Source organism: Ranitomeya variabilis, chromosome 2 (assembly GCF_051348905.1).
Source record: "Ranitomeya variabilis isolate aRanVar5 chromosome 2, aRanVar5.hap1, whole genome shotgun sequence".
In the NCBI taxonomy this organism is placed as follows: domain Eukaryota; kingdom Metazoa; phylum Chordata; class Amphibia; order Anura; family Dendrobatidae; genus Ranitomeya; species Ranitomeya variabilis.
In genome coordinates, this window is record NC_135233.1 from 805,253,975 (window position 1) to 805,272,881 (window position 18,907).

General features: G+C 40.5%; 2 protein-coding genes across 4 annotated transcripts in view; one reads left to right on the forward strand and one right to left on the reverse strand.

Annotated features, from left to right (window-relative positions):
• B3GAT2 (beta-1,3-glucuronyltransferase 2) overlaps nucleotides 1–13,701 on the forward strand; it is a 285,624-nt gene extending 271,923 nt beyond the window's left edge. The window contains exons 3-4 of the mRNA XM_077289950.1: nucleotides 10,961–11,109; nucleotides 11,910–13,701. Coding sequence (XP_077146065.1) covers nucleotides 10,961–11,109; nucleotides 11,910–11,996 — 236 coding nt within the window. The 3' untranslated portion in view covers nucleotides 11,997–13,701. The remainder of the gene's footprint in view (nucleotides 1–10,960; nucleotides 11,110–11,909) is intronic.
• SMAP1 (small ArfGAP 1) overlaps nucleotides 11,121–18,907 on the reverse strand; it is a 365,489-nt gene continuing 357,702 nt past the window's right edge. For all 3 annotated transcript variants that reach the window (XM_077289949.1, XM_077289948.1, XM_077289947.1), the window contains one exon: nucleotides 11,121–13,356. In XM_077289949.1, the coding sequence (XP_077146064.1) occupies nucleotides 13,219–13,356 (138 nt within the window). In that variant the 3' untranslated portion in view covers nucleotides 11,121–13,218. The remainder of the gene's footprint in view (nucleotides 13,357–18,907) is intronic.

Below are 18,907 nucleotides of genomic sequence, written 5' to 3' on the forward strand. Positions count from 1 at the left end.
TAACAATCCTTGTCTCTCGGCCACGCATATGTATTAATTTTTGTGAGTTTTGTATTGAGATTATTAAATATGGAAGAGTTAAATACTTTAAAAAAAAATCCAGAAAAAAATACTGAATATTAGGATATTTAGCAGAATAACTGACAATGTGATCACACATCCATTATTGCTCATACCCCTCTATCCTGAATTCACGTTAGCCCCTCAGGTTTCCCTCCTGCGATCTGCAGACTTCTACACATTCACACATCCGTGTGCTGACCGTCATGTCCTCACACAGCACAAGGACGCACGGAGTTTCATTGATCCGGACTCATTTTGCCGATCAGAATAGGCCATTAAAGTCTAAGGGGATCTATTAAAATGGAAAGGTATCTTGCTAACCTCAGTATTCCATCAGCGTCTCATCTAGTCTTAACTGATCGATTGCCAAAATCCAACGGATATAAAAAAAAAAAAAAAAAAAAAGATTCCGTTTACCTGGGTCAGATAAAAAAAAAAAAACTGGATAAAAATGAGAGCATTAAAAATGGTTTGTATTGATGGATGTGAAAATGGAAATTAATGTGTACATAGAACTGCTTTGTGTCAAAATGAAATATACTTATTCATCATCAATGAGTATGTCCCATAGAGTTTTTTGGTGACAAATAATAGCACCAAATCATCAGGTCATGTATCAGGACACACAGGAGAATGGGATGAAGCAAATCCCTTACATGGAACCTGTCATCAGGTTTTTGCCACCTAATATGAAAGCAGCATAATGTAGAGACAGTCCTGGATACCAGAGATGTGTCATTGATAGGGCTGCTTGCTGTAGGTTTACCAAAATCAGTTTTATCTGCAGTTCACTAGTCCTCTCTATGATGAACTTTGTCGAATCCCACCCCGGGCTATTGGCCGATTGTGCACGCCAATCTTCTCTAGGCAGAAAGCAGTCTGTTTCGAGGTGCTGGTCGACGGGATGCAGGACCACAGGTAGAAGCATCTCCTTCCTTTTCCTCCCCACCCACCCTGGTGTCATCAGCGTCAGTACACACTGCCGCATTGTTATATTCCTCTCTTACTAATGGGGTCCTATTAGCTAACCACAGTCAAAAGACGACTGAAAGCATGCCATAAAGCACAACTACTGTATAACCACTTATGTACAAGTCACTTATTTTGTGTTTTCCTTCTCCCCCAGCGACAATGTGAACATAACCGTAGAAGGGTTCTAAACGAGATATATATATCTATATCTCCCTGTCGCATTTATCCCTCCACCTTGATGTAAGATTACATTTCTACTTCACATCTGCAATTGGAATAAAACTTGCTGCATATTGAAATAAGAGTGTGCGGTGAATTACTTTAATTCTGCCTACAAAATCAACTATGGGGATAGGGTTACCAAGAGCTCCTGAATATCAAGCCACGCACAGCAAGATATCGTTATTGATAGAACGGACAGAGCTGTGTCAGATAAATCTGTCATTTTAGTAAAACTGCAGCAAGAATCTCAATCAGTGACATATCAATGGAATCAAGGTAAGGGATGAGGGAGCGTGTTAGTCACTGCTCAATACTCCAAGCATTGCGGTGCTCGAGCACTCTTTACTTGCTCGACTATCGAGGGTTCTCGAGCGCAATGCTTGAGTCCCGACCACGCATGTTTAGCACCTGTTAGACAATGAGCATGCGGGGATTGCCCGCCATACACGGTAATGCCGTAGCCATGTTGGATGCTAGCATTACTGTGATTGGCCGGCCGCATCGCGTCATAGGGTCTTATATAAGACTTGGTGACACGATGCTCGACACGGTGTTAAGGAAGCAGTTCAGATAGAGTTACAGGAGGGAGAGCGTACTGTACCGCAGGGATATGGTCAGGGTGTAATATTGCTATTGCAGTAATTGTGTACCGCTGCTGCAGCAATAAAGCAACAGTCCTTTAGAGCGAAATATTTTATTTTCTATAATAAAACCGCCAAAACCTGCATTCAGTGGTGGCAGTTTTGGATTAGAGGCATCTAGGCAGGGTTTACTATTGCTATACTTGTACAACACTTGCATACCGCTGCTGCACCATTAAAACAACAGTCCTCGTCAGGGCTAAATGTTTTCTTTCCCCTATTCATACCGGAAAGTTTGCATGCATATAAATAGATACCTAATTTAAAATGTGCGGTGTGGGGAAGTGGACGTGCTGATGATGGTGCACAGAGGTGGAGGCCGTGGGCCAAGTAAAACTGGGCCTGCTGTGGGAGCACTAAAACATGCTCATTCATGAGACCTAGTTTCCTGTCCCTCTCTGCATGAATGCATGGGACACCACTCGAAGCCAGAACATTGCGAACAGGTGGTCGGTTGGGTGGTAGATAATGCTTGCACTCTGTTTTCCAGCACCATCCTGTCTTCTACACGATACAGACTCACTAGCCAGGAGTCTGGACCACATAATCATTACCTCAATCCTCCTTCCTCCCACCATGGCGAGTACTAGGAGACAAGTGATCCCACACTGGGAAACTCCAAGGAGCTCTTCCCATTTAGATTTATTGATTCTGGCCTCTTGCCCTGCACAATTCAAGAGGGACATAGGGAGATCATGTGCAATGATTGCCAAATATTTGAGCAGCCACAGGCAGAAGATGGTGGGGCACAGCCATTACTGGCTCCAGAGGTAGATGACGGTGAGACACAGTTGCCAGCGATATTAAGTCAACAAGTCAGGAGGACCAGAGTGTGGAAGTGGAAGACGAGGTGATGGACAATCAAGTCACTGACCCAACCTGGGAAAGTGCCAGAGTGAGGACAGCACTGCAACAGTCAGGAAGAGGCAGTGGGGTAGCCAGAAGCAGAAGGTAGGCATCTGTTCCCCAGAGCACCCACACGTGGCAAGTTCCAAAGCCAAGGGTTAGGGGTTACCCACTGTAGCACTTTTTTAAAGAAAGTGCAGATGATAAAAGAACGGTCATTTGCAATCTGTGCCATACCAAGACCAACGGGGGCCAGACCACCACCAGAATTGCTCAGGCACCTGTTAGCAAAGCACCCTAGAAGGAGGAGGCCAGAACGCCGAGTCTGCAATCAGTGTCTACAGGTAAAACCACTGCCTCTTCCACTGTGGTATGTGCTTGCCAATCCCCCAAGACACTGGCGCAGATGCCTCCCATCCTGCAGCTGTTGCACATTCGCAAGCACCATCAATTCCTTGTCCCAGTGCAGCACTCAGCTTTCCCCACCACAACTCTTGGAACGCAAAAAAAATACCCAGCCACCCACAATCCCAAACACTAAAGTGGCACATTCCCTACTGCTTTCCCTAGAAATGTTGCTGTTTAGGCTTGTGGACACTGAGGCTTAATTCAACCTCATGGCGTGTGTCTTTCGGGGTTCATTGCAGTCCCTCCTAATTTTTGGCAGCCCTTGCACTTGGTGCTTAGGCTTTATGGGTCTAGAAGTCCCAGACCTAACAATTTTGATAGAATGTGTACTAGGCCGTCCTTTATGTTTAACCCCTTCAAGACCTTGCCCTTATCCATTTTTGCGTTCTCGTTTTTTACTTCCCTCCTTCCCAGAGCCATAACTTTTTTATTTTTCCCTCAATATGGCCATGTGAGGGCTTGTTTTTTGCGGGACAAGTTGCACTTTTGAACGACATCATTAGTTTTAGAGTTTTAGCTTGTTGTGTACTAGAAAAAAGGAAACAAATTCCAAGTGCGGTGAAATAAAAAAAAAAAAAAAGTGCAATCCCACGATTGCTTTTTGTTTGGCTTTTTTGCTAGTTTCACTAAATGCTAAAACTGACCTGCCACTATGATTCTCCAGGTCATTACAAGTTCATAGACACCAAACATGTCTAGGTTACATTTTATCTAAGTGGTATAAAAAATTTCAAATTTTGCTAAAAAAAAAAAAAAAATTGCGCAATTTTCCATTACCCGTAGCATCTCCATTTTTCGTGATCTGGGGTCGGGTGAGGGCTTATTTTTTGCGTGCCGAGCTGACATTTTTAATGATACCATTTTGGTGCAGATACATTCTTTTCATCGCCCGTTATTGCATTTTTGCAAAAATCTGTAATTCTGGCGTTTCAAATTTTCTTTCTTACTACGCTGTTTAGCGATCAGGTTAATGTTTTTTTTTTATTGATCGGGCGATTCTGAACTCGGCAATACCAAATATGTGTAGGTTTGATTTTTTTTAAATTGTTTTATTTTGAATGGGGCGAAAGGGGGGCGATTTAAACATTTTTTTAAACTTTTTTTTTTTTTTTTTTTTTACTTTTGCCATGCTTCAATAGCCTCCATGGGAGGCTAGAAGCTGGCACAACTCGATCGGCGCAGCTACATTGAAGTAACATGCACAGATCGCTCCTATGTAGCTGAATTACAGGCTTGCTATGAGCGCCGACCACACGGTGGAGCTCACAGCAAGCAGGCATCAACAACCATAGAGGTCTCATGAAGAGCTCTGGTTGTTATGCCACGCATCGCCGATTACAGTCATGAATATGTGGCTCCACCTCCCATAGGGGTGGAGCCACATATTCATTTCTGTAATGGGCGGCCCCACGTGACCACATACAGGAGAAGCTGCGGCCAGGACAGGACACTGCGAGGGAGCCGGGTGAGTATTTTAATAACAGCGGGCGGGCGCACAGGGGGTGGGGACATGGATCTTTATGTTAAACACGAGAAACAAAAAAAAAAAAAGGATTATTCATATCTTCACTACAGCAAACGCTGCTGCAGAGAAGATATGAATGGCGGCTTCAGCACCATGTGGGGGGGACAGCGCTTACTGTAGCACTGTCTCCTGCACGGCACACGGACTGCACACGGACAACGTCCGTGTGCGGTATGTGTTTTACACGGACCCATTGACTTTAATGGGTCCGTGTAATCCGTGCGCTCCCACGAACACTGACATGTCTCCGTGTTTGGCACACGGAGACACGGTCCGCAAAAAATCAATGACATCTGCACAGATGCATTGATTTCAATGTGTCTACGTGTGTCAGTGGCTCCGGTACATGAGGAAACTGACACCTCACGTACCGGAATCACTGACGTGTGAAACCGGCCTAACACGTAATGGTTTAAAATCCTGCAGTGCCCGCAAGGTCCCCACGCTCAAGGCACATGTGCAGGCTTGTCTGAAGTTTGCCAATGAACACCTGGATAATTCTGTGAGTGACTGGGAGAAGGTGCTGTGGTCAGATGAGACAAAAATTCATGACTTTGGCATTAACCCAGCTCGCCGTGTTTGGAGGAAGAGAAATGCTGCCTATGACCCAAAGAACACCGTCCCCACTGTCAAGTATGGAGGTGGAAACATATTTTGGAGGTGTTTCACTGCTAAGGGCACAGGGCTACTTCACCGCATCAAGAGAATGGATGGAGCCATGTACCGTAGAATCCTGAGTGACTACCTCCTTCCCTCCCGCCAGGATATTAAAAATGGGTCATGGCTGGGTCTTCTAACAAGACAATGACCCAAAAACATACAGCCAAGGCAACAAAGGAGTGGGTCAAAAAGAAGTACATTAAGGTCATGGAATTACATAGCCAGTCTCCAGACCTTAATCCCATAGAAAACTTACAGAGGGAGTTGAAGCTCCGAATTGCCATGCAACAGCCTCAAAATCTTAATGATTTACAGATGATCTGCAAAGAGGAGTAGAACAAAATTCCTCCTGACATGTGCGCAAACTTCATCATCAACTACAAAAAACATCTGACTGTTGTGCTTGCCAACAAGGGTTTTGCCACCAATATTAAGTTTTGATTGCCAGGGGGATCAAATACTTATTCCTCACTGCAAAATGCAAATAAATTTATATAAAATTTATACAATGTGATTTTCTGGATTTTATTTTTGATATTCTATCTCTCAATGTTAAAATTAACAAACCCTTAAAACTATAGACTGTTGGAGGTCTTTGTCAATGGGAAACTTACAAAATCAGCAAGGGATCAAATACTTCTTTCCCCCCACTGCACTGTGTATATGATACATGTGGGTTATCTCCTGTTCTTTTCATATGGTATAATTGTCACACATTTTTTTTTTTCACACTTGACTGAAAGCAGCGCCTCACAATTATATAACAATTGCAACAACCTACAAAAGATGCATTGTCTGAATATGTCTTTTCAAATAGCAGCACGTCAGACGCTTGATTTTCTCTCACCTGTAGAACTGCAAATGAGAGAGGTTTTATCACACAAAGTAACATACAGAACACAAGGGTAAAGGCAATAGAATGAACATAAAACCATTTCCTTTTGCAGTTATACATTGATGAAATAAATAGAAGACTTTAGTGTCTTACATGGTGAGAAGAAAGTGTTGGAGATTATTTTTTTAACCAATTCTTAAACACATTTGACAGCTAGAAAACAATTGCCATTGTAACCTATTGCACTGTTGAATAGACAGAATGGATGGATAATTGCTGCCTGGTAAACACTATATGCAGAACGTTACTGTAAAATCTACATTGGAAATCAATATGTAGGGATGAGCGAATAGCTTCAGATAACTCCTTATCCGAATAGCTGCATTGGGAACCCGGATACCTGGAGCGTTCCGGCTGATCAGCTGACACTGCTTGTGTCATGGCTGTGTGACAGTCACAAAACAACACACAGGCTCTCCATACATGTGTTGTGACTGTCACACAGCCGCGACACATGCAGCTGCGGAGTCAGCTGATCAGCAGGAACGCTCTAGGTATCCGGGTTCCCGATGCAGCTATTCGGTAAGCGCTATAGCTATTCGGATAAGGAGTTATCCAAAGTTATTCACTCCTCAATAGAAATCATGTTTTTATGATCATTAGGGAAAAGAAAATGGCCAACATTGCGCAGCCCTGGAGTATTGCTCGTTCTGCTGTAGAACTTAGAACTCTTTCATATACTGAACGGTACAATACTAAGCATAGATGTTCAGTAGCCTTATATTCATCTGCTGCAAGTTCTTCATTTCTATAGGATCAAGGTTACGGTTGTTGACCATAACACTATTTTATGGTGCTGATTTAATGCTATATACAAGGACTATGATATTAATGGAATGGATGCATTTTTTTTTTTAAATAAAAGTTCATTTACATACCAATATCAACACAATAGTTGAAAGCAATTTACTTGCAGTCAAACTATATCTTTAATATATTCCATAGAATGAATGGAACACTTAACGACAAGTATTTTCAGAAGCTATAATAGGCAAGCATGCCGTATAATTGCAATGAGAGTCTTAATACGTCTTCACGTCTTCTTTGTCTGCTTACATAATGATTTTTATTCCCCAAGCAAATGCTTTCATACAATATAGCAATAATGTGCAAGGTATATATAGTTCAGGTGCTAGTGTCATATCACAAAGGTAATTAGCGTAGTATGAAGGCCCTACATTGTTCCTCTGAAAAGAAAAAATAAATAAATAATGTATCTGTCTTTCAAAAGGGATAGCAGGAAGCAAAAATGTAAGGGGAAAACTAAAGGTAGGTAATAAGGAAAACAAAAGACTAAACGAAGATATCGTGCAAAAACCTGTTTACTATTAATGTAATTAAACAATTGTCATCCAGGGGCAAATTAAAGGGAACATGTCATGTACAAAAATGCTATTAACCTTAAGATATGGGGTTAATCTGCAGGCTGAACCTGCCCAGCGTTGGCACTTAGACCCCTTGTTGCCGGGAACAAATGAACTTTGAGCTTCAGTTACGGGGATGGCGCCCGCACGGATTCAGTCACAGCTCTGTGTACAGAGAGCGGCGGCAGTAACTACACCTTCGTCACTGACCGACAGCAGGTTCTAATGCGAAGCTACTCTTAGTGCCGGGGCGCAGTTACAGCCGCTGCTCTCCACACACAAAGCAGTGACTGAACCCATGCCGGCGCTACCCCTGTGACAAACCCAAACAGTATCAGGAAGCGGGGGTCTAAGTGTTGGTGCCAGACAAGTTCAGAATGCTATTAACCCCATATCTACAGGTTAATAGCATTTTTTTCACGTGACAGCTTCCCTTTAAAGGGCCAGAAAGCTACATTAGTCTTCTGACAGATTGTGGAGCACATTCAGATTCAAAGTAGATCAGAACTAATTATTTCCTTTTTGTATTAGAAGAGCCCGCTAAGGGTGAAGAGACCACAAGAACCAAAAAAGGACATAGTTTGAACTTACCATTTATAATCCAACCTCTTATACGAACATCTTGATAAAGTGTGTCCCTTAAATAATGTGTGAAATACTGCCATGGACTTAAATGATTTTGTCAACACCGTCATCTTAATTCCTGAGATATTTGACTAATTTTCAGACAAAAAATATACTGTTACCTAGCAGAAAAGGATCCCTACAAACTGTATGAAATTACCATCTAGACTAACAATTAATAGGGCTGTTAGAATTATTGCTCAATTTGTGCTTGCAAAAGAGATTAAACCTTGTGATTGTATAGCATAAACTGATGAATCTCAAGGCCAGACGTTTGAGATGTGTCCAACACGCCATATTCAAAGCTTCTTTAGTCATTCACCAAGTGGCCATAAAATCCATCTGAATGCAGGGTACAATCTCTGATGCGTTTTTGATTCACAATGATTCCTTAATCACGACCTGCTTAGAATGACCCAACTAGGACATCTTTTGTAGCACTGTTTTTATATGTAGGTGTATGCAGGACCCATCTAAATGGTATACCTCCACCGAGTACGGAAAAAAAGTAGGAAATAAGCCAAAGAATGTGGTTGCAAGAAAAACTCAGCCTTGATCTGTTTGACCAAAACAATCCTTCAAAATCTTTGCAGAATTGTGACCGATTTATGGAAATGGTTGTTATCAAAGTCCATTCGCTACTGATCGGATACAGAACATCTTGGTGAAAGAAGTTGGACCCCTCAACGATCAGCAAGCCATCTCCTAACCAATGGATAAGGGGAATTTTTTTGGGTGGAGGAATTGGCGGGTGGGGTCGGAGATGTAGACATTTTGAGGCCTCATAGCATTCATGCCAAGAGCAACCAGTAGCCCACCCACAAGGAGGGAAGAGACCAAAATGGCAAAGGATTGAATAAAGATTCTGAAAGGTGTGAAAATACATTGGATAATGTGTTTTATTGACACTGAAATGGTTAAATAAATGATGTAGAATAGTCCAGAAATTAATTTGTTTTTAATTTTTTGAATAACCCCTTTAAGTCTGTACACCTTGGCTTCCTAAGGTAACAGGTTGGAGATCTGAAATTTCAGAGTGTAGATAACTTTTTTTTACTTACAGTGTTATATAAATTAAATATAAATTAAATCAAACTTCTAGAGATAATATTAAATTGCATATTTCACACAGAAACTTTAAGCCATTAAAAACGAAATATCTGTCAGGGTAGGGTTGCAATTGGTGCCAAAAACACACACTAAAAACAAGCAGAGTTATTAAGGCTGGCATACTTTGTGCCAGTCTTACTAAAAAAAAAAAAAAATAATAAAAAAAGCACACAGGCATATGATACACCTTCATTAATTAGGCACATCACTATTCTTTGTAGATTTGCGCTATATAATATGCCAATTTATAATAATTTAATCAATGTAAGTTGTGAGCAACACATGGCTTCTCCTGTTTATATGTGGTTTGAGTGGCAGAAAAACGGCATGATTTGTGACTTTTCTTTCTCTTGTCCTAGCAAAAATAGTAAAACTTTTTGTGGCACTTATTAATATGTTCGGATTACAGGTTCTCATCCTGAACTACAGCCATCTTCACAGCCTGGGCAGCTCTCCTGTCCTGTCCAGCTAATGAAGGATCAGACCTGAACGTAAAGAAACAAAAAAACCCCAAAACTTTCCCATGTGTAGTGCTTTTCAATTAGAAGAAACTAATTGCCTGGTCTGGCCACATTCTCCTTCATCAACTGCTTTTTGGGAAAAGGAAATCTGTGGCTAAACAGGGGTGGTCCGGACAAAATTAATAAGTCTGCAGTCACTGTGTGACTGCAGACTTATGAATCCCCCCAGAGCAAGGACTGTGCACAGCAAGGATTCACTGCTTTCTGAGCAGAGACCGGCAGGTACATATCCGTTACACATACTCCCAGGAAGTGCCCATCTAGTGGGCGTGACCTTGCGCCACACACCTGTATGAAGTGAGGCCACGCCCACTAGACGGGTTTTGCCCGGGAGTGTGCATAACACATACCGTCCCGGCGCTGGGGAGGGATTTAGACTAGACAACCCCTTTAGTGTTTCACTTGTTTGTGTCCATTCAGGCCCAAAGACAACATGTGACTAAACTGTGTAATAAATTAATCTGAAAGATGATGCAGTTTGTAAAAACTATAATTGCAGTGGGAAAACCAATGGAGCCAATTGATCAACGTGTTTACTCCAGTATCCAGGCGTAAATCACTTTGAAAAGTCACAAAATTTCCATGCAATGCGAAGTTGTGCAAAAATTATGACTTTGGGAGTTTTCAAGCCAGTCCCAATCAGCACCACCTAAAGTCAGCTGAGCATCTACCACTTTAGTGGCACATCTTATACCAGAAATGTTTCTCCAATCCCTGGGGAACAAGGCACTCAATGAATTTGGCTTCTTTTACTTCACCAAGGCCATTCATTAAGGTTGGTGTGTACAAAGGCAAAGTTAAAACGGTTTCCTGCACACTCAAGGCATAAAGCCAGAACTGAAGAATGTGTTAGAACAGCAACATATGAAGATGCAGCACATGGTATGTTTTATATTCTGGACTAAAACAGAACACACCTTAGCTATCACACCAAAATCTGCTAAAGGGAAAAATAACCTCCTGTAGCTTTAACCAAACATCTAATATTAGTGTTATAGCAGAGAAAAACGTCTCTTCGCATTCGTCTCTGCTGACCTCTTACCATTTCATAGAAGGTCTTTATACTTGGCAAATAATAATGGGATGTTCCAATCTGTGTTCTCTTCCAGGATTTGCTGTGAGTCTTCAAGTGATCCTTTCAAGCCCTAAAGCAGTGTTCAAACGACGAGGCTCTCAGCCAGGAATGCAAGAGTCTGATTTTTTAAAACAGATAACCACTGTACAAGAACTGGAGCCCAAAGCCAACAACTGCACAAAGGTAAAACTGAATTGCCAGAGTCGAATTTTTATTATTTTTTTTGTAGATACCTTGTTCATCATAGTTTATGTAATACTACATCCAATCCATACCTCTAAAATTGACAGAAGGACAATACATTTTCAGAACTAAACCAAGTCATATCTGAATAAGGGAACTGTGCTACTATTCCATTGCTATATATACACCAGTTACAACTCCATAGGCTTCCGGAGAAGCATTGACATTGACATAGTGTGTCTGTACCCCACAGACTGACCTGAGAAAATGAAAGAAAGAAAATAAAATATATGTTTAAGTTCTACTCCGAACATAAATATAACAAAAAAAACACACATGTAAAATGAAAAGCTTTATAAATTGGAAGTAAAAGAAACAACAGGTCAGTCTATTTATGGAGAAATACATAAGAGGATAAATCGAGCGCTAAAGTAAAATAAAAGTTTTTTTTTCTATTTTATACATGATTTTGAGTATTTTTAGAGGTGTTGCTGAAAATAAAAAAGGGGAGTGACATAACTGAAATATTCCAGACACAGTATATGTCAACCATTGCACTTTGTAACAGGAGCGGAGAATAGATATTTATAAAGAGCACTGCTGACAAGTCCTCAAAGTTGTTGTAGCAGTGATCTGTAATGATACCTAGGGTAGAGAAGCCATCACACAATGCTTCAAGGTAAAAAGCAAAGTCGTAAAAGTATACAGTGCCACATAGTTACTATCTAAAAGGGTAGGTTTGTTTAGATGAAAAGCAGCATATCACAAAAGGCTAACTGATTTGTACAATTTTGTTACAGGTTCTTGTGTGGCACACTCGAACAGAAAAGGTCAATCTAGCTAATGAACCCAAGCATCCTCAGGATACAATTAAAATTGAGGTATGATCATTAAATGCCATTTCGTGGAGTCACGGAAAAATGAATTACCCACGGATCCATCGCGGTGGACTTCAAGAGACGATTAAGAAGCTGCCATTCTTCAACCTCCCCTGATCTTTTATTGGCCTTTAACTAAAGCTTCAACTTACAGGGATACACTGAACCATCTCGGAATATTTTGGACATTTTACCACTTGTGTGGATTTTTTTCCGAACATGGTCAGCATGTTCCATACCACAGTTTCATGTCAACTGGATTTTCAGTAATGCCATGTGGCAACTCAACAGATTAACCTAGAAGGGTGTTCCTTTTGGCCCTATAAAATGAGAGTAAAGCTTCCATAACACATCATAAAGAACAATACACTTGCAAAAGTACAGCACACAGTTTCGCCATTTCCTTGTCAGTATTAATAAACTCTTGCCCACAAGGCTACATGAAATACAAACAATTCTGTAGGTTTATAGATTAATACATGGGAGAAAACATTTCTTCAATACTAGGCACCTTAAAATGTAAACACAACTCACATAAGCCTGGATGTACTTGCTCTGAAGAAACAGTGTTCACTCGGTAAGAAAGTGAATGAGGTTTATATGGTGGGAAGAATGCATGCAACATGACACCATACTGTATCTTCGGTGAAAACCCAGTTGTGTACATTACATTGCCTTTTAACATTGTGCCATCCAGGCTTATGTTTCTCTCCGTTATGGTGTCTTCTGTCCAGGACACCATAAACTACATCACAACTATTGATAGATGCACATCCAAAAGAGATACACAAATGGCTCTCAATGATACATTTACAATCAGTTTGCATGATTATATATACTTCAATAGGTCTACAGTTTCTTTGTAAGGAGCACGGGATAAGTAAGGAGGTGGCTCAAGGTGACACTTAGAAAATTTGGAAATTACTAACATAATACCCATAACCCTTAAATAACAACCCTTGTACTTCCTTTAAAACCATTAACACATTAGTTCAGAAACATTCGTTAAAAACCACGGGTCATGGAGAACTATTGATATGTGAATGTACCTTCTATTCCACGACTAGAAAGTCCAATCTACAGAAACTGATCAGGTGAGCAGATATGCTCTTCATGTGGACATCGTAAAGGGAAGGAATAATATATACATGTTTAAAACAAGGGGTATGCTGTGCATTAAAGCAAGGAATGTCGAAAGGATCCTCTTTATTGTAGGTTCTGCTGGCTTCTCTCATTTCCAGAGTTGTGTGCTTAGAGTCTGACCGGCCGCATTTCCAGACCATCCTGCTCCAACAGTGTTTGCAGGCTGACCGAAGGCCATCATATTGCTTGCACCATTCAGGGTCATCCCACTCATCTGCTGATTCATCTGTGAAGCACAAGGACAACACCACATGTTAACATGAGCACAACCAAAAGCTCCAAGGACGTGTAATGCATGGTAACAAGATTTCTGGACAGTCCACTGCAGACTGTGTGCTATGCCCATATTCTCACAATGTCAATCAATGCACAGGAAGAAGGACACATTGAAAAAGGAACCTATAATTCATAACTACAGACACCCCTGGCAGTTTAGATCAACCCCTTGGCCTCGTGGATGCAAATTTATTTTGTAAATGGGCAAAATAAGAAAATGTAAAAAAAAATTCTGACAGACTGTAAACCTAAAAAACATAATAAAAAACAAAATAGATGAATAATGGTTTCATAGTATTCCTACTTGTCTGGAATATGTTTGTCATCTCATTTGCTAAAATAAATTATTGTAAGCACAACCTTGGTATGGCAATACTTTTAGCCTCGTCTGTTCTAAAACATTTGCCTATTTTTTTTATTTTAACTTAATTACCGTGGTTATGTGTTGCAGTATTGGAAGTTAGGATTTTACATGTGAAACATTTACTAAATAAAGAATGTTTTACTATTAAAATAATGTAAAAAAATAAATAAATTGGACAGCCAATCACACTGCAAAATCATTGCAATATCTGGTAAAGCGTGTGTGCTTTTGCCGAGGTGCAGCTACTAGCACTACTTGCTGTAGTGTACAGCTAGTGCAATTCTTACAGGTCACAATGAGGATGGAATTGGTCCAGTCATATTACTTCTGGTGACTCACTTTATAGGTTGTAGAAATAAATGTCTCGTGACATGGCAGTGGGCTTCATACAGTCTGCTCAGAATGTTAAACTAAGAACCTCATGTTCAGTTTTATAAATTGGGCGATCCGGGTCATTCTCTACAGTTATGGTAAATGTTGGCATTGTATAAAGTTTGGCACATTTTGGTCAATTTGTGCCAATGTACAGCTAGAAAAAAAAAACAAGTCTCCAGTCTGCTCTTGCTATTAGCAGTCTTATTCCGCAGAAACTTATGCTCATAAAAAAAGCCAAAGCACTTATACAGGGTGGGCCATTTATATGGATACACCTGGGTGGGCCATTTGTAAAGTTGAATCCAAAATGGCAGAATTCAAAATGGCCTCCATGGTCACCACCCATCTTGAAAAGTTTCCCCCCTCCCATATACTAATGTGCCACAAACAGGAAGTTGATATCACCAACCATTCCCATTTTATTTAGGTGTATCCATATACATGGCCCACCCAGGTGTATCCATATAAATGGCCCACCCTGTAGATCTAAGAAGGATCCTGCAATGATACATTGATAATATATGCAGCAGTTTAATTTAAGTACTATAAATGCAATGTTTTATAAAGCTTCTTCGTTTTATTTCACCATCATCATACAGATTCATTAATTTAAATATCATACATATAGAAGATGAGCTTGATAATGAGACATCTTTGCTGTTTTATTAGTATTGAAGTGACCAATAGGTTCATGGTGCACTACACATAACAGTATAACACATATATCCTGTAGAAGCCTTATCTGTGTGTAATTAGAATAACCAATAAACGAGTATGAATAACACCGTGGTTGTCCGAATCCAACTACGTAGGATCATATTACAAGTATAGATGTTTTTTAATGTCAGGTTATAAATTCGTTCCCATTTTTAGCAACTTTCTATTGTGTTTGCATATCAGGCGTCATGCTGCATCAACTTTTATATGGAGTATTTGTTGATTCTGTCTGTATAGATTGTGGTAAAGTGAGTGGTATTTCCAGACAGACACATAACAAGTTCTTTTTATCATCTGGGCCACTGTACATTTACCAGCACTGTGCTTGCCCCACATGTCTCAGTGTGATTTTAAAAGGGTATTCTTAAGTTTGGAATTTATACCCTATTCAACAAATAGGGGATAACTTCCTGACGACAGGGGTCCTCCCACTGATTCAGATAATTGGGCATTTGTGAATGAAGTAGAGGTCAATCAACCATACTGCAGCTCCATTCATCCTAATGGGGGAGCCGAAGACCAGACGTCTATCTCTGGCCATTGCATTATGAATGAATGAATGAATGAATGAAGCTGCAATGCAGACAATGAACCACTGCTTCACTCACCTGAAGTTCTTCAGGGCATCTGTTCTCGGGATCGATAGGGGTCCCACTGATCAGGAAGTTATCCCTTATCCATTGATGAGAATACTCCCTTAAGTTCTGGGTGTATTATTTTGTGGTAGTAAGAGCCTAATCTCCAGTCATTTCACTAGCAGACACATCAGCTTTATCTGGGAAAAAGACCATCATGAAAAGCTTGACAAGATGCTGGAAATGTAAAGGATAGCGAGGCCTAAACTGACTCCAAACACTATTACCAGATGATTATTATATTCAGCACTGTCATCTCTGCGACTAAGCAATTTTACACAAGCCTGATAAGTACTCCAAATGGGCCATTTAAAGCACGCTTTTCTGTTCAGAAGAAATCGGATGATTTTTTTTTCATTAACAATGCAGAGGTTAATGACAATACAATTTCCCGTCTTTGTGATAGAAGCCTCTAAGTGTGGTTTATCATCGTTAATGTGAGCCGAGAACGGTTTCATTTAGATCACAAAGGGCAGATATTTCCCTTTCTCTAAATTAATTTTAGTGAAACGATAAGAAGGAAAACATGGTAACTTAGATAAAAGCCTGTGTCAATATGCGCTTTATCCAAAGGGGAATTAGCATAGCGTTCACAATAATGACTGTGCAGCCACAAGGTCACCGGGTTGCTTCAGTCGGGCAAGATCCCAAGTGCTTCTAAGTGTCAGGAATCAAAGCAACAGGATTAGCCCTTAAGGACGAATATGCCTTAAGAAAATTTCATTTCTGAGGAAGACTGTATTTGTAATGTCATTTTATTACAGATAAGACGGAATAAGATTTTCTGTGTCATTTATCAAGAATCTCATATAAACGTGTCTGGTTGACCAAAGTAACCAATCACAGTGCAGCTTTCATTTTCCCACAGCTGTTTATGAAATGAAAGATGAGGGCTGACTGGTGAACTGGCTTAGTTGCCCATAGTAACCACAGGCTGTTGATAAAGGAGGCCTAATAATTCTATGACAAAAGAACCCCTACACAGAATTACCGAAGTGGGTGAGGGGCAGATGTGTGCCGCATTATGGCAGCTATGGTGCAGAGCATGATGTAGGCAGACAACTAATGGCACACACTGTACACGTCTGAAGGCACTTTAAGGCTATGTTCACACATCAGTTTTTTGCTATTAGGCACAACCCGGCGAATTTTTAAAAAAAAGGATCCGGCAAAAGTTGCCGCCGGATCCATTTTTTTCTCTCATAGACTTGTATTAGCAACGGATAGCCTCACGTTTCATACGTTTTTTGCCGGATGAGTCAAAAATTATTTTTCCGGCGGCCGGAGAATTCGGACATAGTAACTTTTTTTCGTCCTTCGGAAAAACAGACAGCGACGGATCCGTCGCTTGCTGTAATGAAACCCTATGGCGCCGGATCCGTCAAATGTCTCTCTCTGGAACAGCTAGTCGGATCCGGCACATCAAAATTGCGGAATGCATTATAAATGATGGGATGCATATGTATGCGTTTTTTAAGCGTATTTATCGCGTTTTTTAAGCGTATTTAACTATAAAAATCCTGAACGTGTGCGCACAGCCTTTAGGACCAGGGGTATTTCCATTTTTGCATTTCCATTTTTTGCTCCCCTTCTTCCAAGAGCCATAACTTTGTTATTTTTCCATCATTACGGCCATGTGAGGGCTTGTTTTTTGCAGGATGAGTTGTACTTTTGAACAACAACAAAAAAAGTCGCCATTTTCTGAGACCCATAGAGCCTCCATCTGTAGCTGGGTGAGTGGGCGAGTTCATATTTTTTGCGCTCCGCTCTGACGTTTTTATTGATACCATTTTGGTGTGTATACCTTCTTTTGGTCGCCCGTTATTGCATTTTATTGCAATGTTGCAGCGACCAAAAGAGGTAATTTTGGAGTTTAGATTTTTTTTTATTTTTGGCGCTACATAGTTTACCAATCTGATTAATTCTTTTTTTTATATTGATAGATTGGGCAATTCTGAACGCGGCGACAAAAAATGTCTATCTAACTGTTTTATTTTAAAAGGGGTGAATGTTTTTTGTTTGTTTTTTTTTACTTTTTTTATACTTTTAAAAACTTTTTTTTACTTTTCACTTGCTTCAATAGTCCATGGGAGACTAGATCATCTGATCGCTTGTGCTACATAGGGCAGGGCTGCAGCCCTGTTCTATGTAGCAGAAATGCTCCCCAGGTTGTCATGCCAACCCATAGGCGTCCCGCAGTCATGTGACAAGAGCGCTGATGGGTGGGGTTAGATGCACTTCCTATGGGTACATGTTACATGTCGCTATTAGGCATGTGCTGTTAGGGGCAAATGACAGCTGATCAGATCAGCTGTCATGGGCCGGAAAAGATGCAAGCTAAATGCTGGAGCCCGAACCAAACAGGGGAAGGCTTCCAATGTAGGATATATCCGTCACTGGAAGTTAAGGGGTTAAGAGACATGATTCTATATCCTTTTGCTTGTAATAACAAAGGGACTATAGAACTGCTTTCCCCTCTGTTACAGAACCCCTAGTGTAGCAGCAGGGTGCAGATCAATATGAAAACTTTATTTTTACTATTTCTATTAAAAGCCAAGTAAAACACATTAATAAAAACAAAGATTCCTGATTCACAGGTTTCCATCTTTTTTGCCACACTCATGGAAGAAATTAATAAAAAAAACAGAGAGTTATTATAATACCAGTTGGCTTAAATGACAGTGGTCATTAGCAGAGGACGCCAGAGTTTTCATATAGCGGCTTATCCTCGAATAACTTAGCGACTCCGCCAGCATTGTGTGCACAAGCCCAAACTGTGCATTTTGGGGTTTTGGCTTTTATGAGTAGCCTGAAAAAAAAACCACATTATCTAGGAAACTTGGCTTCATTCACCAAGTGAGTTAGTCAATCCATTCTTAAATATGAAAAAAAAAAATAGAAGAAAAAGACCGGATTCACTTAGTGATTAGACAGCCATATTTAGGGCCACACCATCCTAACACTCCCCCTCAAAAAAAAACAAACAAAAAAAACTATTTTGATGATCCCAGTTTGGATACAATCAAACCTATGGGCAGGTAGATAAATAGTTGGAGATGCTGTTAAAGTTGATACACTACGTCAGAGGTGTCAAACTGCATTCCTCGAGGGCCGCCAACAGGTCATGTTTTCAGAATTTCCTTAGCATTCCACAAGGTGCTGGAATCATTCTGTGCAGGTGATTAAACTATCACCTGTGCAATACAAGGAAATCCTGAAAACATGACCTGTTGGCGGCCCTCGAGGAATGCAGTTTGACACCTCTGCACTACAGGATTATGAGAAAAGCTTTAAAATGACTTTATTCATTGACATCTCCACTAGTTTTGGGCTTAGAACTCAAGTGGGTGGTTCAAGACAAAGATAGGCAGCCTTCCGTCTTTAAATTGGCCTTCACACATGCAGTTAAC